The 26,786-nt window shown below is 46.2% G+C and overlaps 5 protein-coding genes across 5 annotated transcripts; 3 read left to right on the forward strand and 2 right to left on the reverse strand.

The window, feature by feature from the left end:
* Positions 1-3,153: 3,153 nt before the first annotated feature.
* On the reverse strand, positions 3,154-5,504 carry LAJ45_05510 (uncharacterized protein; the record flags this gene model as incomplete). Its single annotated transcript, XM_046115081.1, has 3 exons — positions 3,154-4,082; positions 4,148-4,717; positions 4,865-5,504. 3 exons carry the CDS (start codon positions 5,502-5,504, stop codon positions 3,154-3,156), a joined length of 2,139 nt encoding a protein of 712 aa, XP_045971603.1.
* A 3,868-nt stretch (positions 5,505-9,372) lies between these two features.
* On the forward strand, positions 9,373-9,875 carry LAJ45_05511 (uncharacterized protein; the record flags this gene model as incomplete). The annotated part of the gene is made up of 4 exons (XM_046115082.1): positions 9,373-9,411; positions 9,472-9,635; positions 9,711-9,759; positions 9,834-9,875. 4 exons carry the CDS (start codon positions 9,373-9,375, stop codon positions 9,873-9,875), a joined length of 294 nt encoding a protein of 97 aa, XP_045971604.1.
* A 5,945-nt stretch (positions 9,876-15,820) lies between these two features.
* LAJ45_05512 (uncharacterized protein) lies at positions 15,821-16,582 on the forward strand (the record flags this gene model as incomplete). The annotated part of the gene is made up of 1 exon (XM_046115083.1): positions 15,821-16,582. The coding sequence occupies one exon, from the start codon at positions 15,821-15,823 to the stop codon at positions 16,580-16,582; it is 762 nt and encodes a 253-aa protein (XP_045971605.1).
* Positions 16,583-19,471: 2,889 nt separating this feature from the next.
* Positions 19,472-19,770, forward strand: LAJ45_05513 (uncharacterized protein; the record flags this gene model as incomplete). The annotated part of the gene is made up of 2 exons (XM_046115084.1): positions 19,472-19,569; positions 19,635-19,770. The coding sequence occupies 2 exons, from the start codon at positions 19,472-19,474 to the stop codon at positions 19,768-19,770; spliced, it is 234 nt and encodes a 77-aa protein (XP_045971606.1).
* Positions 19,771-22,360: 2,590 nt separating this feature from the next.
* On the reverse strand, positions 22,361-26,580 carry LAJ45_05514 (uncharacterized protein; the record flags this gene model as incomplete). The annotated part of the gene is made up of 6 exons (XM_046115085.1): positions 22,361-22,876; positions 22,932-23,614; positions 23,701-23,957; positions 24,372-25,382; positions 26,211-26,334; positions 26,388-26,580. 6 exons carry the CDS (start codon positions 26,578-26,580, stop codon positions 22,361-22,363), a joined length of 2,784 nt encoding a protein of 927 aa, XP_045971607.1.
* Between the last annotated feature and the right edge of the window lie 206 nt (positions 26,581-26,786).

Consider the following 26,786-nt stretch of genomic DNA (forward strand, 5'->3'; position numbering starts at 1 on the left):
AGAGATAAAGGTTGCATGTACTAGGATAAATTGATTGGTTGATTCATAGGTTGACTCATTATGTGGCGTGGTTGACTAAGACATTACATTACGCAGTATAGTAGGACATAAAAAAACGATTAAGTTTTGTAGTTCTAGACTCTTGTTCTACTAGTATCTAGTTTAATTTGTTTGTCTCCTCATGTTGTTTCTTGTTTTGTGCCACAGTTCTCATCATCTCGAGATTTAATCTCAATGTGGTAAGGTTGCAGTGGCCTTATCTTAATAACATGAGGTAAAAAGGATTCCAAGCATAAAGAAATGTGTTATATATAGTCATCCAGCCATGACAGTTGTCGAAAGATAAGTAGGTAAGAATCATCATGACCAATGTGGGGAGCATTATATTCCAATGGCGCGACTTTGAATCGGTAAGTAGAATATATATAAAGCTAGAGCACAGCCAATGATCAGGCACTATAACACAAGTTGTGAATACAAAAATAGTCAAATAAGTAAAAAAATATGATTGGCTAAAGGCTCAAGAATGCCGATTATTGACCCTTGACGAAGGATGAGTGATCTTTTGTGATTCGATTATTCATCACTCTGTATCTGTATCTAAGCGTAAATGCGCGCGGCTATTTGAAATCTTTTCAGGTTAAAGGACGTGCCAGAAGAGACCAACTACATGTATTACTTGACTACAGTCATTCACAGAGTGCACATGAGGTAACATAGTTTGTAAAATTTATCCTTCTTTTATTGAGAAAGAATCTGCCAAACAAATCTCTACCGCTGATTCTTAGTTGTCCGAATTTTATCTTCTCGCCCTCTGAACATATATAGGCCTCTGTTTGTCAATCATCAACCTGGGGGCAACTCTAGTGATATTAATCTTTTGTCTATATTTGGTTCATCTGGTTATCTTAGTAAATTCGGGTACATAGGTGTATACATGTAACTAAGCTCCATTTATTCGAAGTCATTTCCGCCGTTAAAATTCCGGGGTCGACATCAAGTTTCAGGATTTGTATCATGATCTCCTCTCCAATGGTAGTTTCGAGGGATGTTCCCGTCCCGTGCCCACGAGGGGGTCAGAGCTCTGGGGGTCAATGCGGACGAGGGGGTTGTAGAGTATCTATGTACATACATATACGAGGGCCCATCAACTCAAGCAACGTCCTCATCAACCTCACCCTCCTTTATTAAACAAAACGATCTAAGAACGCTGGCCGGCTCCAAGAAACCAAACCTTTCAACTAAGGCGCACTAAGGCACACAAAATACTACCTTCACAGCAATGCCTACCTACTTCTTCTCGCCCTCGTTCAAGATCAACGATGGTGGATGGCTCTACACGCTACTCCTATTCTTCTTCTCGCTATTCGTGGCCGGGCGGGAAACGAATGCTGCAGTCCGGATCTGCTATTCATTTTTAAAGTTTTCATTCATGGATTTCCCAGGATTTGGGAGAGGCCTTGTGGTTGTTGGATTGAGGATTTCTTCGCTGGTTTTCTCGTGGATGGTAGTGGGGGAAGGTGCTGGAATAGGAGTGAGAGGGTGGTCAGAGCGGGCAGGGTCCACAAGGGTGGGGTGAGTATGATATGGTAGTCACGCTTATGACTACATGAACTTTGTTGATGGGTATTGGGTGTGATGAGTGTTGAGCGTTGAGCGTTTTAATTTCTGAAGATGCCGTATGGTTTTTGATATTGATTGTAATTATGATGGCGTGATCTCGAGGCACGAATTTAGGGACCTCAGAAGTAGTTATTAATAATAATAATATATATATATATGGGGATCGGGCATTGATGTGGAGGGTAGGGGGTCTGAAAGGCGTTGGAGGGGAAGAGAAGAGTCAAAGAGGGCACATAAAAGCTATCGACCAGACCTCCTAACTAGAAGCTTTTCTTGGCTCCGAGAGTCATAGCGAATATTATATGTACCGAATCCCAGAAAGGAAAAAGCAAATGGGTGTTTCACAGCACGAGTCTATGCCAAGTCTATGCATGATCAACGACTTGTGGCAGCTCCAAAGACAGAAGGGCAATGTAGTAGTACGCACCAGGCCCTGTATACTTGAAATTTAGCTTGAAACGAAGGCTTAACTCATTATTACGGTATCTTTGTATTTTCTAGATCTGCGGAATCTCTGAACACAAATTAGTTAGTATATATCTTGGCATTCATTTACTCAGAACACCCCTTGTTAAGATTTAATACTATAATAAACATAAATAAACTGCATGCCAACGTACCCCGAGTACCGTCTTCATGAAGCATAGCTCTCTTTAGTTCAAGAAACAAAAACTACACAATGATATTGGTGTGTGCCTACATGCAAGAAGAAGAAGCTGGAGTGGACAATACGTACATACATGTATATATATCAGGGAAAGAAAAGATCAGAAAACAAAGTATTACTCTCTTTGAACATTGTCATTTATAACGAGGGAGAAGAGAAAAACAATTTGTTGTTAAATACCCCTCTCAAAGCTTGCAGCATATACATGAGGGATTCCTGGAAATAAGATGATTCGGATATGATAATGAAGAAAGAATAACTCCATTGACAAAGGAGACGAATATGATAGAACTTTTAACCATAAAAGCATGACAAACGTTGGAATGGATACAAAATCCCAGAAAACCCCCCAACCATTGGATAAAAGAAGAAATGCCAAACCCACCGAATTGAAAAAAATCCCCTAATATGAAACAAGAAACTGAAAAACGGAAAACATACGCAAAGCAAAAAAAAAACGACTGAAAAGAAAGAAAGAAAAAAGACTAAAGGTAAAGGTAAAAACTAAAAGGATATGACAACCAAAAATATCGAGACTCAGAAAAAAAATATTTGTCTCTAGTACATAAATGCAGTAGACGACATTGGTTGGGCCGAGAAACCTACCACTGTAAACCCTTCGCCTTTTCTACTCGGTGTCATTATCCATAACTTTTGTGTAATCCTAGGGCACGCCGGCCCTATTTTTTCCTGGTCCTACTCCTCTTCAACTAACTTTTGTATAGTTCCAAACATAAGAACCCTTCTTGCCAAGGCTCCGTCTGGAATCTTTTCTCTTCTCATCACCATCTTAATCCGAGCTAAGACAAGCGGAAACCGAAACGGCCAAGCGCCGTTTCCCTTTAATCAATCTCTAGGCTCCATCAAATATCGATCAAACCCCATTGATTCCCTACACCAACATTGGCTCCACCTTTTTTGTTACTGACCGCCTTCTTGATACCATTACTAGACCCCGAGCCTTTGCTGTTGATCATGAACCTCGATCTAACCTTTTTCTTTCTAGCTGGTGTAATTGTCTGTGATAATCTGCGATCACCAATTTTGTGAGATGTTGCTGGGTTGTTTGAGAGAATATTTCCTTGGGCATGCTGCATTTGCCGTTTGCGAAAAGAAGTAACTGCGACCTGGTCCCATCGTGCAAGCATATCTTCAGAATTCTCAACAGCACCGATGCATTCATCGTCTCCATCTTCATTATAGGCGCCATCATCGCCATCAGAGTTATCATCATGTGTTTCGCCGTCGGCATCATCGGTCGAGAAATCCAAAAAGTCTGTAATTTGCAGATCTTGCTCGAACTCATCGATATCATCGTCGTTGGTGATAATATCCCCGTCCAAGTCCCCCAAGTCGAAGATGCCGTCAATGTCCAAGTTGTCGTAAAGCGCTTCTGCAGGTCCCAGAATGTCGTTTCCATCTAAGAATAGCCCATCGTCCCCAATCAAGCCGCTTAGAGTGGGATTATAGCCCATTGGGTCGGTAGACTTCTCACTCTCACTCTCTTCGAGCATCAGTTGAGAGACACCGGTTCCACCAGTATTAAATTCGTAACCCCTGGAGGCACCTGGAAGGAGAAAGGTTTTCTTTGATCCATCAATCACACAGATTGTACGATTGGGATCGGCAACCCAACTGGCGACTGTAGGGCCGCCAGAGGTATTGTCAATGTGTACAACTTGAGGGCGAGATGAGCCAACAGATGAGACCGACGCACGACGAAGCATCGATTTGCTTCGGGGCGTAGGCATTGGGAGGTCTTCCTCTTCATCGGTGGTTTCTCCTTCGTCGGCTGAGGGTGTAGGAGAAATTTGTTAGTACATATGGCACCACTAAACTCGAAATTAGAAGCCTCACTTTCACTATCTTCCTCGCTTTTTCCACCATTAACCTCGCCCTTGGAAAAGAAGAGCTTCCAAGACAATCCATGTTCCTCATCCGAATCATCGGCCCAGCCACCTTGTCCTGCAGTGTCGACGATATGTTTCAAGGCAGGGTCTTTTCTCTCGAAATAAGGCGCCGATTCCGCCAATTGATTAAAATCATCATCATCATCATCCGACTCGGTGGAATTATCGGGAGTGTTAGGTTCAGAAAAGATTCCTGAGAAAGAACCGCGGGGTGTGTAATTCGGGGTATCAAATGGGGTGCTAAATTCTGCACCGGACATTTCACTTATGCTCTCTGGAAACAGGCCATAATCGAGTTGAATTTCTGCAAAAGGATCAGAAAAGGAGGTAAAATCGTTTGCGAGCGAAATGTCGTGAAAGGCGCTGGGGTCACCCCAACCAACACCGAAGACTTCATTATCTAAGTCTTCCAATTCCTCAGCTGTGATCAAATTTGGATCGGTAGGGTCCTCATCGCCGTATTCGCGGAACACAGTATTAGGAGTAGATAGGTCCACTGGAGTATCGCAGCCGTTTGCTTCAAATTCTTGAATTAGCGCGGATTCCTCGTCATCCAAAATATCTTCATCGTCAAGATCATCAAGGTCATCAAGATCAGCTAAATCATAGGGTGTAGTATCTGTTGTAACGACTGAAGGGGGCGCTGAGTGATATGTCAAGATACCGTTCGTGTTTGATAACTCCGTTGCAATCCTTTTACGTGGATAATCCGACTCATTTCCACTTTCGTTTTCGGCATCGAGGTCAGCGTCGAGGTTGGTGCTGTATCTTCTTACATCCTTTTCCGTCATACTGAAAGTCCTCTTCTTTAAATTCGACCCCGTCCGGTGATCTTCTCCCTTCAATGATTCCTTAGCTGTCGAAATCGTTGCTCTGGCCGGATGGCCCAAGGACGACTTATCGACGATTGCAGGCTCATTGTCATCATTTACACGGACGGGGCCACTGACAGCTGGCTCTTCTTCATCCTCCTCGTCCGCTTCCTCATCATCTTCCTCTTCATCATCCTGACTACTTGAACTTTCCGAGCCATTGTCAGACTGCCCTTGGTTTCCTCCGTTTCCATTTTTCCCACCACTTCTTCCATCTTTACCACTTCCTCCCTTCGATCCTGACACCAACCCAGATGATTTTCCGTGATGTCTTCTAGTATACGGAGTTTTCCCAGGAATGATTTCCTCTTGAAGGATATATGGATTTCTTGGAGTTGACTTATCGCTGACAGTGGTGGATGAACTATGATGAGGAGTCGTATTGAACAAGCCCGACGCAGTGAGCGTCTGCAGGGCTGATTTGCGGGACATTTTGTTGTATTGTGAAATTGAAATTCAATGAAGAAGAAAATAGCAATTATAAGTAGACGTGAGTGCGTAAGTCTCTAATTCGTTTTGAAGAGGGTTTTAGATCTGGTTCGGGTGTGGTGGGGTAGAGTGAATGGGTGAGTGGTTGGTAGAGAGTTGTGGTTGGTTGTTGCTGGGGTAAGAAATTTAATTTTTTCTTTCTTCCCAAATCCTCCTTGACTATTTCGAGGCCAAGCGCAAAAATGATGGCACCTTTGGTCGTATGTTCGCTGTCCCGAATGCAACAGAATAATGGCTTTTCAGAGAAGCCGATTTCGATATTCTGGGTAAGCCCTCGTCCGTTAAGGTGAAGATGCAAGAGCTTTCAGGATTATCTTCGTTTCTTGTCGTTTGTTAATGTCAATCACTGGAGTTGTCGGGCTGGAGATGCTGTGCAACACCTCCAGAGGAATTTACAACTCAACGGCGATGTTCGAAGCTTGTGACATTTTTTCTTGGTGACGATGATAATTCTGGTTATACGGGTTCTGTGGATATGGTTCTGTTTGGTTGGGATCTGGGATTTGCCTTGGTGAGGTTGAGGTGGAAAGAAAAGAGAAGAGAAAACGACAAGAGCGGGGGGTAGGAAGCGTAAGTAGTGCGGTCGTTGGGCGGTTTCAAGATTTTGTCATGTGTAGTCAGTCGTACACAACGACGACGTTACTGCGTTAACAAAAAGAAAAGAAAAATGATATTTTACATCAGATCAATTCAATTTACCTATTCGATAAAATACACTAGGCTTCTTTACGCGACATATCTCAGAGATATCGCACCTATCCAAATACCTCTTTCTTTTTGTAGAGCTTGAGAGGTGTGCAACAGCCGCGATGAACAAACAGAAACCTCCTCCCCTCACAGCGATTTATTTTAGGTCTCTGCCCACCTTCAATTCGCCCAATTCTTGATCTGGCTCGGATATAATCTACTTAATCCATCTCCTAAACGCAAGATTCTGCGCGGGTGGGTGCATTGCCTGCAGCTCCCGGCCCTTCTGTCAAATCACATAAAAGTTGGATACTTTGTGAAGTGAGGGGCAAGCAACGGAGCCGTTAGAAGATACCGCTACTAGCGATATCCTCTACTCAGGAAGTCTCTCGGGCTACCAGCAAAAATCATGTCGAATGTACTCGGAGGGTAGTTGCAGAAGCCATGGCGCAATGGCCCTTGAGCTGACAGCATCAACTTTAGTCCTCGGAGGTCCTCGACGTCAGGACGAATGTATGGCGTTTTGATACCTACTCCGATTACACGAGGGAATTGAGGTTGCCTAACCTGTTTCTGGACTGCAATGGGTTCGTTCGAGAGAAGAGGATCATCAAGATATCGAGCCCGTAGGGTGCGTGCAAGGCAAATTTTTTTTTTTTTTTTTAGCTGCATCCTCGTCCGACGTCCTTTCCATTTTTCGTCTAATACACTACCAGACCTTGACCTATGCAGAACAAAAAAGTAAAATGCAAAATGCTCGAAAGACGATCACTTCACTCCAGCCACGTCGTTGAAATTCTCAAAAACTTATTCCATTTTGTGTGCGTGTGTGTGGGTTTCAACGTGACGTCTTTCCTGGCTTGTTCTAGTGCAACAGCCGCATCTCATTCTGATCTGCATACCATCACTACGCGCAAAGTATTGATAAAGTCAACTAGGAGCTCAACGAGCTTTCTATAAAAATTCACGAAGATATCTATAACTACATATACATTTCTACAGAGAAAAGAAATATCTCGCTAAAATGCGGGTAAGTTCCGTATTTGTCTGCATTGGTACTGGTGCACCGGATTCACCGCAAGGAGGGAAGAAAATGAGGCTCTACCGGTCTGATTATTTAAGCTTAGGTAGGTTACATGTGACGGCCAAATACCACCAGACCCGACCACTGAAAACGCCAGGAAGAGCGTAATACAAGACTCAAAATTAGGCAGAAACAAGTTGAGCTAAGCTTTGAACTCGGAAACGAAACGAAACAATTGGGATATATCTACCTAACCAACGGTGGTCGTGGAACTCAACACGCGATAAAAAAAATTAAACCCCTGGATCCAGCGATTGAGGGATCACGATTGGCTGCAACCCCCGGATTTTGTGACGAGTAGTTTTTACTTTTTCCAGTCTCGAGTACGATCGGATATCTGCCGCCCACTTTACAATCAATCCCGGTTCGTTTGGAGATATCTTTTTTTGTGGCCTGGCTGATCTTTCTATCACGTTTATGCGGGGAAATGTGTACTTTGTGGTACGTACGACGCAAACCTCGGCTTGTCCCTATTTTCCGCTACAAGGTGCTGTTTTCTACTGCCCTGCATGTTATGAACACCTCCTACCGGTAGACATATGTCAACGTAGGTCTCACTTTCACGATTCTAAACTTCGATATTTGTTCTAGATCGTCAACTTCTGATTGCATCCTCATGGCATATTGACCCGGCAACATAAACATATATATCAAGAACATCGTGCATGGAAATCGTCTTTCCCTCGCTCTAGTTCTATGTGTTTATCATTTGATGACCTCGACGTCAACGTAAAGTTGAATCGTACGTGCCTCTCCACTGATCTTGTCGCAATCCCGCTTACATGGGGTTACAACCTCCGACTCGACCTGACGTGCATATGCAGCTTAAGAAGATTCTCCAAACCTCAAAGCTCCTCACATAAAAACAAGACTAACGCGCGACGTGCTTTTGGGCGGTAACAGTAGAGCATTTCTAAGTGAAAAAGGAAAGAAAAATTCAGGGTCCTTTGCTCTCAACGTGTCGTCTGTTCGTTTGCAGGGGCAAGTCGACATGGAATGAACGCAAAGACTGTCCCGTTGTAGGGAAGAGGGGCAATCCAATCTAACTATACTGGATCTAGAAAGAGGGGCAAAAAAACACCATACCTAAATTCCAAGCGAAGGTGGGGCGGCCGCGGATCTATGATATTTTGGGTACCATGAGCGCAAATAGAAAGGTTTTTATTTGGTCTTACGCCGCCGCACGCCGCCGCGCACCGAGGCTCAGGTAGGCTCACTCGGCGGGTATCGTAAGAAATCTAACATCGACGCTATTCGAGAATCCGGATTGGTACTTTCTCTGAATTAGTAGTGCTGGACCAAATTCTATCTCTCTTCATACACCAACAGATATGAGCACTGTTGGCACGGGTAGATATGTTTAATCAAGTCTCAGCCTCCCTCCCCCCTTCCCCGCTTTCCAGTGAAGCACTTTCCTTATTCCTTCTTTTCTTCTTCCATCCCAAGCGTTGATCGAACAAGGTTTCCCAGGCTGGATTGATATTTCACAAGAAATAAACAGGATATCAGATGATTTCTCAATCCATTCGTGAGAACTGCAGCTCTTGTGGGCTAACTCTAACAACGTTAATCGACCTGTCCCTTTGCACTTTGCATACCGAAATGGGTATATAGAGTGCTATAAGATGGATCCGCACGTGCGCAGAATTTGACAATTGCTCAATGCTCATGCCATTACGTATTTGAACATACATAATCCGGGGCATCATCGCACGGGCATGGGATCAATTCCTATTCACGGACGGGCATCGTATTCTGCTACGCTTCTTTCGCTCAGCATCGCATATTGAAGCTGAACTCATTGCTCTCACTGCGATGACGTCTGATGAGACGAAACTCTCCGTTAATTGAACTTCAGCCGGACAGGGGTGATTGAAATTCCGAAACTAAATGTTTTAGGTCGAGACTTGAAACCGATTTCGACAAAAAAACTTCCGTGCTGTCCGGATTTTATTCTCAGCCATCTAACAGCGGCCCGAGGCAAGCATTAATGTCCTTATTGGTTAGAACTTAGCAAAGGGCCAGCATCTGTTCGTAAAAATGGGTGGCGGCGGCAAGAAGCCCTTGTTTGTCAAGAAAGTCTACTTTGTTTCCGTTCCTAATATTCCATCAGTTATTAACTTCTTATTTCCCAAGCAGGTTTTGGAGCATGCCGGGAAAATACTAGGAATCAATATGGGGCTTTTTTCCTCTTCCCTGCATGAAAAACTTTTCTTGACAACGACGCGGGGACCTCAATTTTCTTGTCAAATATCAAAGACCAAGGGGTGTGTTTTCATTCCCGATTATCTCCGAGTAGCCGCGTAAGTACCTGCTCTCGATGTCCCTTTTGGCCATTCGTCGCATGTACTCTACTCAGGTAGATATTCCTTCACCAGACATCACTCATACCCATACCGGTCACGGTGCTCTACTAGGTACATACACGTATGTATTTAGATAGCCTTATACCTCTCCACTTTTCACTTGTCAAAAATATTGGTTCTAATCTAATAGAGAAGGAGTGCCGAACTGCTCAGAGTTGGTCAGGAGGTCAATTCTAGCGTCGTTCTAAGAGCTAGGTACATACATGTACATACCAAGTCTACCATACCCAGCCCTATTTTAATATTAGCCCCCGCTTTCTGGTCACACTCAAGCCCCACTGAACGCATCCCCGGTTACGGCGACGAGCTTGAGTAGCAAAGCTCTCTAGTTGGAAATCTTATTTTCCTGGGAGAATTTTTCACAAAACGTGTCCTTTCGTGATACCCTTTACTTGAGTCGCTTGGCGAGATGGACACCCTAATGAGTCTTTTCACCGACTAATTCAAGGGTTTGGATTGGTAATTCCACGCACAAGCGAAGAAGAAACGTATGAAGTGTTCGGATATATTTAGAAGCTCATCCACAGCTGCTATATAGAATATTTTGGTCTAATTGGATATCGGTATCGATTTGGAATATTTCGAGAATCTTCTGATCGCCTACTAGAGCCGTAGCATCTTGTTAGACGACCCGCAGCACTGACAGACCTAGGCCATCTCAAATTCAGCCGTTTCGCTGCAAAACATTGACGCCAAGACCTTGGTCATGCAATATCACTCTACATCTAATCATTGGGGGGGGGGGGTGTATATATATTTGTTTAGTAACATTGCTTCCGAATAAATTATTCATTGCTACGGAGCTACCATATAATTGACATATTTTGGATTCGGAGGTTTGGAGATATTCATTAATCTATGAGCAACTATATCGATAGGAAGTCCGAGAATGCGTTGCCGGAGCTAATTCAGTGTGGGAACCTAGGAGTCATTTTGTGCTTTGTTCACTCTAATCGCAGGGGTGTTCAAGCTAAGGCAGTCATGTAACCTAGAGTTGATCCTGTGGTCTTGTAAATCCCAGCCTTGTTTGGTGTCGACGTGAACGTTCAGCCTTTTCTTGCCCCAAAGAAATCTTGAAATCTTCGCCTTGTTTCAAAGCGCCAACTTCATAGAATTCCCGATCGCGAAAACGGGCTGCCCCGCAATGTCAGCGTTCTACAAAATGCAGTGCAAATAAAGATAGACTATTGGTACACTGGTTTAATTCAAAATACATTTGCACGTGCTCACCTCCTTTGAGACTATGTACTTGTGACCCAGTTGCGCGTATAATATGGTGCACTTTGTACCAGGTCGATCTTACCAACCTCATAAAGAATTATAAGATTCATATGAAGCATTGTAAATATCTCCAAATGTGTGTATGTAGTTATATACCACGAGACAAGATTTACATATCACATTTCTCTTTTTACCTTCAACGCATATTTGCGCTTATCAGCCGGGAATGCACGACGCTTTATTTTCTACTCCTCAATCCTACCACTCCCCGCTCTGACAGCAGACAGGCCCCTCTTAGCGGGAATCCTTTCTTCCAATCACTTGGTTATCTAGTCTGGGATTCAAATCTATAGAGCCGTAATGAGTTAAGGAAAAAAATTCAATCATTGATATCACCGCTGATATGATACCACTAACCATCGTAAACTCTGGCTTATATTTTAGATAGAAGGGTTGGAAAAGATAATTCTTAAAAGTTATCATTAGAGCATGCAAAATCGAGCCTTTCATGACATGCGTACAGGATATACAGGTTAGGTTAATCATAGCTTGAATTAATCCAAATAATATACTACGATTTTCAGAACAGTATTGTCCATGAGGCCGAAGTGTCCTGGGTATGCCAACATGTAACCGTCACTCAATCAAGAGACCAATTAGCAAGTGAGCTAAAACACCGGCCAATTGAGATAAGACTATTCAACACATACAATGTTAATGTGCACACGGAAATACAATACATGCATAAACAATTCTCGAATTATTACGATTTGATGAATATCGGGCCAATTAATGAATTAAACAAAAAACAAAAACGATGAATATCGGGCAAGTGACTAAGTCAGTCGAGTGATAGCCTATGAAGAAGAATACAAAGCAACTCCCTCTTTCGGCGAGCCGCGGAGGTGGGTGAGCATGAATGAGATAAATAAGAATAGAGATAAATGTAGCTTGGTACCTTTAGGTACGTAAATAAAAAGCGTCAGTTATCATTAACAGTAATGTAATCATATGCATGCAGATCGCGATCGCCTCACCCTAACGTCCATTAATTACCCCCACAAACTGTCAGCAGACAGTCTATTATGCTATTAAAAAGTTTTTCTTGATTGAATAATCCTTTGGATCGGGAAATCCTCTCGTAATAACTGTATAATCGGCCAAATATTTATCAACACCAATAGCGTGATGCGATATATATATCCCAGATTCAGTAAACGAATACGTGTTAATGCGATTGATTTTATGTTGGTTTGAATATTCTAAACACCTATAGAACCTCTTTCGGCACGAATGCCTTGTTCAGTTTCGTTAATACCTCCCAATCTTGGTAGCTCACATTCTATAACGATACCTTTTATCAATTCAGTAAGCCCTGAGAGGATCAATCAATCTACTTTACGATTTACTGTATTTTTTTTAATTAGCTGATGTATTCTAGATAAGTGTGAAGGAGACAAGAGAACACTTATCCGCAAGTGTTCGAGTGCGAGCTGTTGTGCCTGGCGGCGCCGGAAGTGTACATGTATCTGTAAAATATTGTTGGCAACACCAGAGCAGCAGCCACCCCGTAAAGTACATGTAGTACCGCAAGGATGTTGAAAGGCTAATCATTGAACATGGCATACCGAAGCGACCTGTCCTCAAATTAAGCTAGAACCAATACCCAACTAGGAGGTGTATGTGATTGTGATCCAACGGGCCACAAATCCATATACACGCCCGGTATACTAGTATATAACACACGTATGGTAATAACATATCTATCTCCAAAATTTAGAATAGGGTAAAAGGAGTTGTGTTAGAAGTAGCTCGCACACGTTCGAGTCTAATCGGGACACGTTTTTTGATCTCTAAACAGCCGCATATACTATCGAGGACTAGGAATCAAAGTGCCATACATGTAGCTACATATGTAGGCTTTCCTTTTGGGATTTCCTACTCTGGGTATCAGTAGAAATTCAAGCATCACGGAGCTTCTGATACGGATACTGGACTGAGCAGTCGAATTCTTAGCCTTCGTTTTGTCGAATCCTTTTAGTATTTGGCTCTTCGAAGGATCTTGACGTTTCCTTTGACCAAATCTTCAGGCTGAAAAGCTAGGCTGTATTTAATCTGGGGCCCACTTTATCTGGTATTAATTTACGCCGTGTTCACCATCATACTAGTTGCTGATTAGCCCTCTCCCTCTAACAGTACATATAAGTTCAAGAGGATATATTTGATTCCCTGTTTACTGGGCGCCGTACGGGAGGTGAGTGACCTGGACTAGTAGAGTGAAACCGTTAACATTTCCATCCAGTTAAGTAAGGCCATACTAGTATTTAAATTCTTTTTGGTGCCAATCCTCCCTCAGCACATGTATTCGTTGCATCCATCAAGTTTTCCGTATTACTCGGAGATCAACTCCAGTCTCAGTTGATAGGTTAAACGTAATCAAGCTCTCGGGTTCGGTGTAAATTATGATGCAGCTAGCGTGGGACTACATGTACATGTACATGTAGCTATGGTCTCAGTTTGATGCCATTCCTCATGCTCATTCAAACTAACAATGGATTGTGATACAAGAGGGCGGCCCGATAGGACACGTGTGGTATTGGCCCAATTTACTAGCTAAAACTATAATCATATTGATTTCTTCTTGGCATTCATTGGAAGAAGAGATTTATTCGTCTCTCTCTCTCACATGTACATTATTGCCTGTTCGCGGGTCAACCTATTTCGTATACTGTTATACTTCAACTAGAACTAATGCCAATTAAACAAACTCTTTGAGCTCTGAAAAGAAATTATTTGAATTATAAAAATGAATCCTCTATTCAGGAATAGCTACTCGTTCATGTGGTCATGACTGGACTGTGGATGGCCTACTCTGCTTTACTCTAACGAACAGCCTGGAAAATCCATACTTGCAGCTAGATCGGCCCGGACTTCATATCCTCCGACATAGTATATTAGGCTTATGACCATCATGATGCATGCTCCCGAGCACTGGAAGTCTCTTAGGATATTTCAATTGGTGCCAACGTTCGCCCGGTGATCATACTATAGCTTATTCCGGCGTTGCAGAATAATAGAGACTGCAGCTAGCTAGTTAGGCTTATATGGCGAAACATTTAAGAGGTATGAGCTTGAAAGAAATTTAGTGCCTGTTTCTCATGGTCTAAAGTGGAATGATTTCTGAGGAACGAAACGACGATAGTGATCTTCACAAGACCTTGAGTGATACAATCTATGATAACACGAATACATTCTATCAATCAGGATTTTGGCAAAAGAAACAGGAAAAATCAATAGACAAATATAACATAATCTTGATAAGTCGCACCTCTCCCAATTAAGAATGCCAGTCTCAGTATCTAACTGAATACCAAATAATACACGCATAAGGTTTCCGCAGCATTTACGCACCTTAAAACCACAATTTACCATTTTAAAAGGACATAGGCGCACATTCTATATCCAATTCATCCAAGCACAACTCCTACTCCACAACAAAGCTAGGATGAGATTTAGGTCTTGGCTGACGACTTTGTTCTAAGCGTGAATTGAAACTTCCTGTGGGGTGTGTGTATACGGTAGATTGAGGAGCCTGTAATCTTTACTCTAAATGGCTATAAGCCTTGCTGTCTCTCCTATCTCTAGGTACTCAGTGAAAATTGGGCATGCGGCCTCCCGGCCTCTAAACCAATAATAAATTCAGCAACACTGGCTCTGCCTTATTCGTTTTACTTTAGAGAGATAGAATCTGTCAAAGAAGATACCGGCATAGACCTTAGGACACGGTATATAATGACTAGGAGAGTTAAGGCTACGTATATACGTATTCTGGTTGCTGATAATGAGGTCAACCCCTATTTGGGCCCGTATTGTTGCCTTAAGCTTTTGTATTTTACAAAATGACTGCATCAAAGCTCCTAAAGTTCGCCGGCACCTCAATGTTTACAAATTCCCGAGCTTGATGCTCTATCGGGAATGCTACTTCCGGTACGTACAATGCATCCAGTAATAATGGCTATCGAATTTGGTTGACCAATGAGCTTTCTGAGATTATTATGCAGGTAACGTGTTTATAGATCATGACCACCACAATACAGCCAAGCTCGGGTGGTTCTGTCGCGGGAGAATTTGCTGCTTGTGCCCAAAACAGGTCTTGGAAGTGGGGGGAATTAAGGTACGATTTTGACACAACAGGCACTACCTACTTAAGGTCATTGATTGATAGTATCTATTCACCCTTTTTATGCCATCACATTAAACTACGTCTCCAATTTCACACCTACTCATGGCCAGTGAATGTAGTGGGCAAACAAACGCGCATATGTTTTTATATTGGAATCTTCCAGTAATAAAACTCCCCCCACAATTTAGAGGGCTTTTCTGTGAAATAATGAAAACTAGATATTCAAAGGTCGTAGTGCCCATATCCTACATGTACTCAATATATGTACCATTACGTGTGAGTAAACCAAGCGTTTATAGTCGCACATCTAGGGCGGCCATGTATACGCACGCATGCACACAATAAACCTGGAACTAGGTGTAGTAGCGCTCCTAGCTATAGGGACTGAGAAAAAACTCAAAGAAATTCACACCAACAATATCAGGTGGTGTAACTGCTTGGTTTATGTATATGTGTGATACAAGGTTTGGTTTGAAAACGGAAATATAAATACAGGCCCTTGTTCTACGTGTACAAGCCAATTCTATTTCCTACTTTTGTATCTCAGGGCAAGGAAAAAAAGAGGGAGGGGGAAAAAGAAGCTAGTACTTGGAGAGCCCTGTTCAACCGTCTATGGCGGAGTGGAGAAGTCACAAATAATGTCAATCGCTGGCAACCCAGATCAAGACTCCACTATCAACAGACCAAACCCCACAAAACACCAAACAAAACATCAGATATGTGTTTTGTCACAATAAACCGCTGGCGATCATGCCAGCACGACGAACGCACAAAGATTGTTACCGCTTTCTGCACCAACGCCAAAGCCAGTGCCCGGGCTGGAGCTTCGTCGGCCGGTCCGAGATACTGCGGTCGCGGGATGTGCTCACCTCAGTACATCAATGAATACGACTCCGACGACCCCAGCGGTGGTGTCTGTCCTGACTGCACCACCGAAATGGAGGAAGCTGAAAGACACAATCAACAGGAGCAGCCTCCAGGAGATGGCAGCGATGCTTCTACACCGACAAGTCAACGAACCGGGCCCGAAATCTTTCAGGTCTACCAGAACTATCGGGCCGACAATCCATTACCCAATGTCACATCACCTCTCCCTCCCCGGCAGCCATTCCCCCCCTGGGAAGAATCTCTCTCTCGCCCCGTGCCCCTGAACATCCCCGTCGTGATGCCTCAGCAGTACTACCAGCCGTACCTCCAGGCGCACCTCCACCCAGCTTCAAGGCTTCACCCCCCGGGTACACCACCAGTTCCTCCTCCTCGTCCAAATTGGTCGTTCATCTACAACCTCAAGAATGCTGGACGAGAGAACTCTGCAACGAGTTCGGGTTCGTGGTCCTCGAATATTGTGCACCGTGTGTCTTCTAACTATCCGCAGAGAACGAGAGTTGCGATTGAGCAGGCTGTGGCTAATCAGACGCCGGAGAGGAGGGCCGAGCTTCTGAGAGGATATGCAAATATGATCTCAATGTCGTTCGAATAGTTTAGTAGGTGGAGAAAGGGGGAATATAAGGGGGAGGAGGTATTTCTGGGCGACTGGGCTGGCTTCATGATCAATATAGTGGCTGTTCATGTGTCTATCTTGGTTCGTAGTTTGAGATGAAGACTCAGGAGTGGAGGGGGATGGGAGTTGTAAGAGGGTTCTCCTATTCTTTAGTTTTGCGTTCTTTCCCCCGTTTTCTAGTCTTCTGTCTCTTTTTGTTGTTCTTTTTTCTCCCGTCGTCTCACAATATAATTTGTAACCTTTAATCGAAACCACAGCTTCTTATTGATAACCAACAAAAAAAAAGCCAAACACAAAATGCAACAAACAAAAATGCCTTTAGCCCGCGGGCACGTGTGTGTTACGTGCCCCTTCCTTTTCTTTTTTTTCTTCTTTTTGCTCCCACCAGCCAGTTGTTCGCATCATTTCGTGTAGAGGTTCGTCTAACCACTATATACTTTAATCTAATTCACAGCTAATCCATGGAGAAGTGCATGTGTTTGACTATGCGCTATGTCTACGTACCTTTTGTGCAACGCCAAGTGTTGGTGGGTGCACGAGCTGGCGAGTGAGAATCTGTGATGCCAATACATGGTAGGCATGACCACCAAAAAGTTTTTTAAGAGCTTCAATAAGAGAGAGGAGATGATTATATACGGTAGAAGTGTTTAAATGCTGATAGCGGAGAGCTGCCATATATTTCTCCGTCCTTCAGTGCTGGATCCTGGAAACCCCTTCAATGTGCCAGCGCCACGCTCCATGCACCGTCGCCAATTGCAACCCCACCCCCATGCATGCTGCTGTGGGTGGGTAGATGGTATCCGCCTCTAACTCTCAGCTCTGGAGGCGTCCCCCCCCCCCCCCCCCCCTTTTTTTTTGTTTCCAGCTCCAGATTTGGCTTTCATGGCTGTCAATGGGTGTAGGTGTAGTGTAATTATCTATCGCCCCATCGTCCAATGTCACTACCGGATGAAGTGGAACGGGGAGGGGGGTGGATTCAGTGCGGATAAACTCGAATTGGATTGCGGTGGGCGACAGCTTTCCGAGCACAGACACTGAGACGGTGAGTGGGTGCGCGGCGGTTGTGTAAATTGCCGCAGAGCGTAGGGCCACAGCGGCGATTTGAGGTGGGGGTCTTGTGGCGCGGGCGGAGCTGGGGGAAGGCGGTGGAGGTAGTAGTAGAGTAGTCTAGTCATGACTAAACGCATATTAACGAGTTTAGCTCACCCACTAGAGCCCCCACCCCGCCCTCCAGCCTGACATGCAAGAACATGCCTATCCATTATTACCCACTGGCATATCTATCTCTCCGGCACGGATATCCCAAAGGTTCGGAAAGGAAGTCACATTGGTGGAGAAAGGTCGTCTTGATTGCAAGTGATGGGCTATGACTCCACTTACGGCCGCCCCGGGGGGGGGGGGGGGGCAGGGGTTATGTATGTTTCACATAATATAAGAGCCCATAATTAAACTAACTGCTATTGCGGGAACGAAAAGAGGAGAAAGCGCGGTACTTACACCATGTACCGTCACATACGTATACAGATGTATACTCTGCTAACGTTAGAAACAACTCTGCCCCAATTAAAATCTACCAGGGCCCAGCTCAGGATAATACAGCTGCCGAGTACAACGTATATATCTGCAACCAGTATGGCAATCGATCGTTTCGCACTTGAGACAGATAGCCGGCCAGAGTCAGTCAGTCAGTCAGCATAGAGGTATAGTGGTATTGGCTCAATCGTAAGCCTTCTGCTCAACAAGCTGTAGTCTTTGAATATAAACAAAGGATACCCAGGATCGATCCAGGGAGGCCTGAGGCGCTCACTAACATAATATGGACCCACTTGCCTGCCCCCCCACACACACAGCACCAACTCTCGGCATAAGGTACTGCGATTCTACCTCAAATAAACCTTGTGGCGGATTGAAATTGCGTAGGAGGTACACGCCAATCATTTTCGTTGCGGGCGTTCAAGCGCGGAGGAACCCATATATATATAGCGATCGATGTAGGATCGATTCCCAGCTGACATCATGTTATACGAAGCCCCAATAACTTAGTGCAAGCCTGAGGGCGGGTATAAGGATAATAAGCAACTGGCTACTTCATTTTTATACAGGCCCCCACTTTCCAATAGATGGTTTCCCTGGCCATTCGGACACCCCCTTCACTCGGACAGTCAACGTAGGAAAGAGAAGATCAACGTTTTAAGTGGCTTCTGTACCTCTTCTCCGCCAATCATCGTTGGCTGTCCGGTTTGCTAGTGAAGTCGTCTATAGCTAGGTCAAAGGTCATTACCCCAATTCCAGACCACTTTCAAACGCGAGTGACCAGCTATGAATATACGTTTCCCTCTTCCCCCCCCCCCCTTTTTTTTTTTAACAAAAAGGGTTTAAATCCCACTTTTCAGCGGTAGTAAAGTTTCGCAGCCCCTCGCAGATCAACCCTCGCGCGGCCATTCACCTGTACACCCCGCCAACCTTGTCATACAGACCGAGTGACACCCGGTGTCCCAGTTAGCCGCGGCGGCAGCGCCCTTGGTAGCTATCGGCCACGCGATACCCGTCCTCCTCCACAAACCTTTCACAGCCATAGATACAAGCTACATGTAGTCACATTCCAGGTGGGTGGGTTTATAGCCGCACACACGAGAAAGCCGCTCCTAACCTACCATACACCGCGCGTGCGCAGCGATCACCACGTGTCTTGGCACACCAGCCAGCCAGCACCACTCTACTCTAGATTCCTCCAGCAAAGCAGCCAGGGCCCTCGCTCACTCTCTCCTCTCCCCCAAACACAGACCCCACCACTACCACTACCACCACTACCACCACCGATACCACCGTAACCTACCCACCTACCCTCCCACCCCAGGCCAAAAACCAATGTCTCCGGACCACCCAGACCTCCAAACCCTCCGCGAAAAGCGCCTAACCAGATTCGACCCACGAGCAGCAGCAGTACCAAGACCCACGGCGCAAGAGTTTGTTCTAGCCTCCCTGATCTGTCTACATGGTCGATGAACTCAGCTGATGGGATGGGTGGTAGCAGCAGCAGCAGCGGCAGCAGTAGTAAGACGCCGCAGATGATGCGCTATGTCCATAACGCCCGGAAGCGGCGCTGCGGCGACGTGGAGCTGGAGCTGGAGCTGGAGAGAGGCGCGGCGAAGGTCGCGAGGGTTTGAGTGTTTTTCCTCAAAAAAAAGAGTTCCTTTTCTATTTATTTATTATATATGGGGTGTGTAGCTCTCTGGATAGAACGTAGCTGGGACAGCTTTTTTTCTTTTCTTTTTTTCTTTTCTAGTTTCTTTTGGCTCTGGTGTAATTTTTTTTCTTTCTTCCTTTTTTACTTTTAGTATGTACCATTTTCTAAATACCACATCTGCCAAATAACCCAAACCAAGTACCTACAATAGGCTCTCACTCAGAGCCAGACCTCGACACGTGTGTGGCGGCGGCAGCGACAGCAGCACCAGCGGGGAGACGCGCCGCAGCACGTGACCTCCACGGCGCGATCAGGGTCCTAATGATCCTTGCCGCTTGCTTGCTCTGCACTGCTCAACGAAGAAGCCGAGGAGGAGGAACTACATGGGACTAGGTACATGTAGGTAGGAGGAGGAGGATCATCAACACATCAACACATCAACAGATCAACAACAACGACAAGCCTTTCCGGCCGGGCCACCCGTGTGTTCGTTTTGGTTTACTCGACCACACATCTTTCTCCATCCAGAATCAACATTCAGGGGGGGATTTACATTAGAACATGTTAGATTATATCATCTTTTTTCTTTTTTTCTCCGAGCCGTTTCGATCCTCCTATCTGGGGTGAGAGGAATTCGAAATAACAAACAGGCACTTGCACTGGAACGGATAAAATAAATACCGATATACCTTGAACTGTTCCCCCGGCCTTCCTCAGCGCAGCTCAACGCGGATCCTGCAGCCGAGCGCGAGGAACACATATCTACATGTAGTTATCTTTTTCTGGGTGCTCTACTCCCTAAAGAGAGAGAAGAGAGATCAATCTCTAGATGTGTGAAGGAGGGGTGGTCGGAGATCCTCACCTGAGGGATATCCAGCTCTGTTTCTCTACCTTAGCTCTAGTTAGCGAGCAAGCGGGCCGCCGCCAAACAGACAGGCACCCCCGCCGCTGCCCCGCCCCCCCACCCTTCTCTCTCGTCCCTGCTGGCGATTGATTATCGGTAGAGTAAGTAGATAGCCGGAACCGCCAATCGCCAATTCACCATCCCTCGCCATCACCATCAATATCAATTCGTAATCCATCCTGATTTGTCGGCCTTCGTTCTGCAAGATAGGTAACTCTAGCTACATAGATAGGTAAGATTGACCACATTATCATCTACGGCAGGCCGACCGCCTACCAAGAACTGTACTCCACCCACGCACCCAAGACCCAGAGATCCACCGCCCTTCTCCGAGCGAGCCGGAAAAGAAAAAAAGGCCCTTTGGCTACAACTACCCCATCCATTCATTCGTTCTGCACATCCTGGGGGCGCCAAGGGAAACAATGATGTCAGCGGCTCGAAAGGAGGGAAGGAACAACGCTCCACCCTCACCTCAGCCTTGTGAGGTTCATGAGACATCACGCGATATAACAAGCCTTGCTATGACCCACGTGTTTGGACCTTGGAAGTTTGAAACAACCTCACTCCACCCCCCTTCTTCCTCAGGGACAGCTCAGTTGTGCATGATGGTAGCCAAACACCAGTCAGCCAGTAGACAGGTAGGTCATGGTGGTCATAGCTCTAAATAGTGCGTAGGATACAAGCTTTTGGCTTTTTATTCTATTCTGGACTTGGAAACACTCAACCCTCGCCATTAATTATTAACCCCGAACGAACAAACGAACGAACGGACGAGCTGGTACATAGCTAGTAGGAGGTAGGTACATACATAGAAGTACGTAGATCAAAAAAAACACAATTCTTTTTCTTTTCCTTTCCATTTCTTTCCATTTCTTTTCATTCTTTTTTTCTCTTTTTTGGTGTAAGTTATTCCAACTGATTAAGACCTTTCTAAAGGAGACCCGTCTTTTTTGGTGCTTCTTTCTTTTATCTGGGGGGGTGCCCGGCGATGGGGCGTGAAGAGAAAAGAGAAGAGGAAAAAAAAAAAACAATAATAAAATAAACGGTAGAAGAAAAAAAGAAAATAAAACTGAGAATGTAATGATAGGAAAATGGTCATTATTCTCAGGCATCCCCTCCCCTCCTTTCCATGAAATATAACAAATAGGGTTTCCCGGTTTCAGCTGCCCTGGTATACAAGGCAAATGATAATTTTTCCTGTCAATACGGAGAGGAAAAACTCACTCACAGGGTGGGAAAAAACCCCAAAGAAGAAAATCACACACAGTGAATAAGAAGAAAAATAAATACTCGTAGCAATGACTCGTAACAACGACGACGATGACAGTCCAGTCAAGTTCGTAAAAAAAAAATGTGGTAAGAGAAAAAAAAGAATTAAAAGGAAAACGTGGCCATCTCCCAAAATACAACCACCCTTATCCAACCAGACCTCGCCCAATATTTGTTGAAAGAAAGACCCAGTAGTGTCCAAACCAACCTTTGGTAAAAAAACCAAACCAAACCAACCCATACAACCAACCCATACACAACCCACAACAAGAGAGAAATATAAAAAATTCGCTCGAGAGGGAGAAAACGGAGAAAGTAAGGAAAAAAAGAGTGAGAGAAACACAGAAGAGAAGGAATAATAGGAATTTGGAAGGTAATAGAGAATTTCATCCGCTCATCACATATCCATGCCATCATTACCAAATATTCCACTCTCATCATCCCTCTTGTACTCAATACCACTCATACGGCTACCCCGTCTGTCATCATAGCCTCTGCCATCTTTGTTCCGCCTATCCTGGTTGTCATCCCAGGCATCTTCTGAATCCTCAACGTCTTCATCCATACGCGCTAGCTCATCCCGTCCCAGGAAATGATCATCCATACTGCTCTCATCCACAAAGGTGAAACCCCGGAAGTTAGCCTGCATTCCCGGAGACAGCGGCGTGCTCGCCATGTTTCCGCCAGCCATCGCAAGCGCACGAGCATTGAGTGACTGTGACATGGGCGCATTTGTAAACTCAGGGTCAAAGTTAGAAGTATCAGTCTCCGAGCTAAGCGTGGGCTTGAACGGGGGAATGACGTTCTTGTGCAGCAGCTGGTTCCAGTCAATGTCGGCGAAGAAGGGGTGGGACTTGAGCTCTTTAGCATCATGGGTAGCTCCCAGACGGTGCCTTGGGTTTCGGTTAAGAAGCTAGTAATGTCAGTTGTCTTCTTCAACGCAAATCGTAGAGCGGGACCCAACTTACACCCTTGACGAAATTCCTCCCCTCAAGACTCAATGCGTCCCGAGGGAAGCGGACCTTTCCAAACGCAATGTTTTTGTACATCTGCTGGGTGTCATCCGCGTAAAACGGACTCCATCCACAGCACATCTCAAAGACCAAGACACCCAGTGACCAAAAGTCCACCATCTTGGTGTAACCCTGCTCATCCAGCAGCACCTCCGGCGCAAGGTACTCTGTCGTTCCACAAAACGTGTTTGTGGTGGCATTAGCAGACAGGTTCGCCTTTGACAGTCCAAAATCGCACAACGCGATATGGCCATTCGCATCCAGCAGGATGTTCTCGGGCTTCAGGTCCCGGTAGACGATATCGTGGTTGTGGAGGTGCTCCAGCGCTAGGATTAGCTCCGCGATATAAAACTTTGCGCGCTCCTCCTGGAACCTGCCCTCCTTCTGTAAATGCCAAAAGAGCTCGCCACCGGACATGTAGTCCGTGACCAGGTACAGGTCCGTCGGGGTCTGGAACGAGAACTTCAGTCCCACAATGAAGGGCGAGTCGGTGGTGGCGGTTCTGACGAGAATGTTTCGCTCGCCAAGTGTGTGCGCGACCTCCTTCTTCTGCACGATGACCTTCTTCGATAAAACCTTCATGGCGTATATCCGGTTGGTGTCCTTCTTGCGCACCTGATACACCTGGCCAAATGTTCCTACGCGACAACACAAGTTCCTATCAACATTCTGTTTCCCACATTGATAACATGTATATGCCCTTGCTGGCTGTGTAATAGCTAACCTCTTCCAATGAGCCTCAATACCTCAAAGTCATCGGGCCCGTAATGCTTCTTGGTCGTCTTCTCGAAGCTAATCTGAAGCCGGATCTCTCCGGTGACACTCTCGTTGCTTGTTCGGGCTTTCAGTGGATACCATGTATCGGCCATGTTCTGATCCCTGTTGACCAATGGGCACATGCGGATGTGCCCAAGGAAACATTCTTGATTCGAGCGGTCGTATATCGAAACGTCGATCTCGGAATGCTCCCCAAGTACGTCACTGATTACACACGAACCCAGTCAACACTATTGCAAACAAAACTCGCTCGCCTACCGGTGGAATTTTTCCTCTTTGCATGAGAGGGAAAATCCGCATCGGATAAAAGTAGATATATGCCGAGGTGTGACACAAGTGGGGGGGGGGGGGTATCTATCTGTTCTAGGAGAAAGTGGGGGGGGGGGGGGGATGAAGGGGGAGCAGCGCCGTGCTACATAATCGTGAGGCAAAAAGCCTCAACACATTACACAGCACATGCGCGGGAACTTCGGGTGCAGTGCGCGCAAAACGCTATTCCACAGGAAAAAACAAAAACAAAAAAACAAACCAAATAAGATGAGGGAGGGGAAGAGGGCCAGGGGAGGGGAGGATGAAGATGATAATAATAATAGGAGGAGTGATTTATCCAAAACTTACAACACCGCTTCGTGCTCCCACTTTGGATTCGTAGTTCCTTTTTTCGAGATTGTGCCCTGCAGTTCCGACAAACTAGTGCTCGAGCTCTGGCGGCTCTTCATCGGGATCGCAATGCCTGCTGATGCGCCATTCTTGTCCTGCGGCTCTCCGGCACCCGTCTCATCCTTCTTCGGCCCCTTTGAGATGAATTCATTACTCTCAAAGGTGCACACCACATACGGGTCTTTACTCGACCTGAGGCCTCTCGCCTCCTGGATGCGCACCACCATCTTACCCTTCGGGGGTCCGACCGTCGGCGTATTATGCTGACCGCCTGAAGACGAATTGGTGGCGCCAGAAGACGTGGAGCCCGATGTGGGCGTGAGAGTACCTGTAGGCTGACGTGAAGGAGGGGGGGGGGGCGTGGGATTGCTAGTAGCAGTGGTAGTAGTGGTTGTGGCAGCGGCGCCGTTCAGGGCGCTGCCGGCCGAGGTGGTGCCGCGGGGTGTCGCTGGGGGCGTGTCCTTTCCCTCAAGAAGAGCAGAGGCTGTCAGTCTCAAGGAATCCTTCTCGCGCTCCCCGGAGGACAAGGAAGAAAATACATGACGGTCGGGTACAGAGAAACTGGTAGCAGCAGAAGAAGCAGCAGTGGAAGCACTCGCAGAAGTAACAGCAGAGGGGGTAGCAGAGGAAGAGGGAGAATCAATCTCCTCTTCTTCCGGCGGAGTAGCGGCAGCGGCAGCGGAAGCACTGGCGACACCAGCAGCAGCAGTGGTGGTTGTGGTGGCAGTAGTACCAGCACCACCACTGCCACTGCCGCCATCTTCCTCATCGCCGCCGCCCTCTCCTTCTATAATGGTTCTGTGCAGGGGAGACGACGGCGGCGGACACGATGCCTTTCGGGCAAGACTAGGAGGAACGAGAGCTCCACAAACCTGTTGAAACCCATGCAGGATCTGCGGCAATCTCTTGTCGAGCCCACTTGGGTGAGGGGTGGTCTGGCCGCCGGTCAAATGGTCATCATCATCGGACCTATCGCCAGAAAGATCGCCATCAGAATTGTCAGCCTTGCCATGATGTTTTGGCCCCAGTAGATTGAGGCGGAGGTTTGATAGAGCACGCTTCATTCCGGCGGAGGAGATGAGTCGCAAGGGCGCATGAACCAAAAAGACAAAGAGAAGAGGGGGAAAAAAAAAGTGTATATATCAAAACAAAGAAATTGAGGGGAGATTAGAGATGACGATTGGGGGGGGGGGGGAATAGTAGAAAAGATTTAGTTGCCGAGAAGTGAAGTGGAAAGCGGGGGGGGGGGGGCGTTAGATGTAATGTAGATTTTTAGTGGGATATCTTTTTTTACTTGGGGGAAAGTGGCGGTGCGTCCCTTTTACGTCCGCTGTACCGAGGGTGTAGTAGAGAAAGGAAGGAAGAAGAAGAAGCAGAGAGAGAGGGGGGATTCGGGGGGGAGGGGGGCGGGTATGATGGAATATGGAGTATGGTGGTGGAGGTAGACACCTCGATGCAGAGTAGCGTAGCGGTAGTAGCAGTACATGTAGTAATAGTAGCAGGTAGTCCACACAAGATGTATCACTCCACCCCCCCCCCCCCCAATATTTCAAGTCAAGAGCCCAATCTGGGGAAAGACAAATCGGAGGAGGAGGAAAGAAAGGAAGGGGGGGGTAATCAGGCACGATGACGACTCCGAACCATATCGATTCGAACAATCTCCAAACCGCCAGCCAGTACCAGATAAAGCGTATCAAGAGATAAAGAAGTAAAAAAAAGAATTACACGAATCATAAGGCCCAGTGAAATTCGAAAAATCCAGGAAAATTAAAGAAAGAAAGAAGAAAAAAAGCATACCTTTGACCAGCTACAGCCCTCAACATGTTTGACGCCGACGAACTATTCGCCGCAGCTACCGTGTTCAGCGGCAATTGCGGCCTAGGTGAGGCCACAGCGTTCGCGGATGTAGTCGCGGTAGTGCCTGACGTCGACATCCCCATACTCGTCGACGCGCTCCGCAGGATCGGGACCCACGCCGCGACAGCGGCGACAAGCTCTGGAACTCCGGAAGCCCGCTCGTGGGCGTGGGGCCCGATACCGGCGTTGCGGGCGCGGTAGCGGCGGATGTGGATGCGGTGACGTGGGAGGTGAGGAGGGGGGTTCCTGGTGCGGAGGAGGCGGGAGAGGAGGACCCACCCCCGCGAAAGAACTGGAATGCGGTCACCATGGCTGAGGAGGGGAGATGGGGAGGGCCGGGAGGGAAGGAGGGGAGAGGGGGGGAGTGAGGGTAAGAGGTTAGGCTGGACTTGTTTCCAACTACTATCTCACGATGGGGAAGGTTGTGGGTTTGTTGGTGGTGGTTGTTAGTTGGGTTTGAGAGGGGGATGGCAAGATAGATAGGTGAGATTGAGAAGGGGGGGGGGGGGGCGTGTA

The sequence above is a fragment of the Morchella importuna genome, assembly GCF_003444635.1.
Source record: "Morchella importuna strain M04M26 chromosome Unknown Morimp01GS015, whole genome shotgun sequence".
NCBI classification, from domain to species: domain Eukaryota; kingdom Fungi; phylum Ascomycota; class Pezizomycetes; order Pezizales; family Morchellaceae; genus Morchella; species Morchella importuna.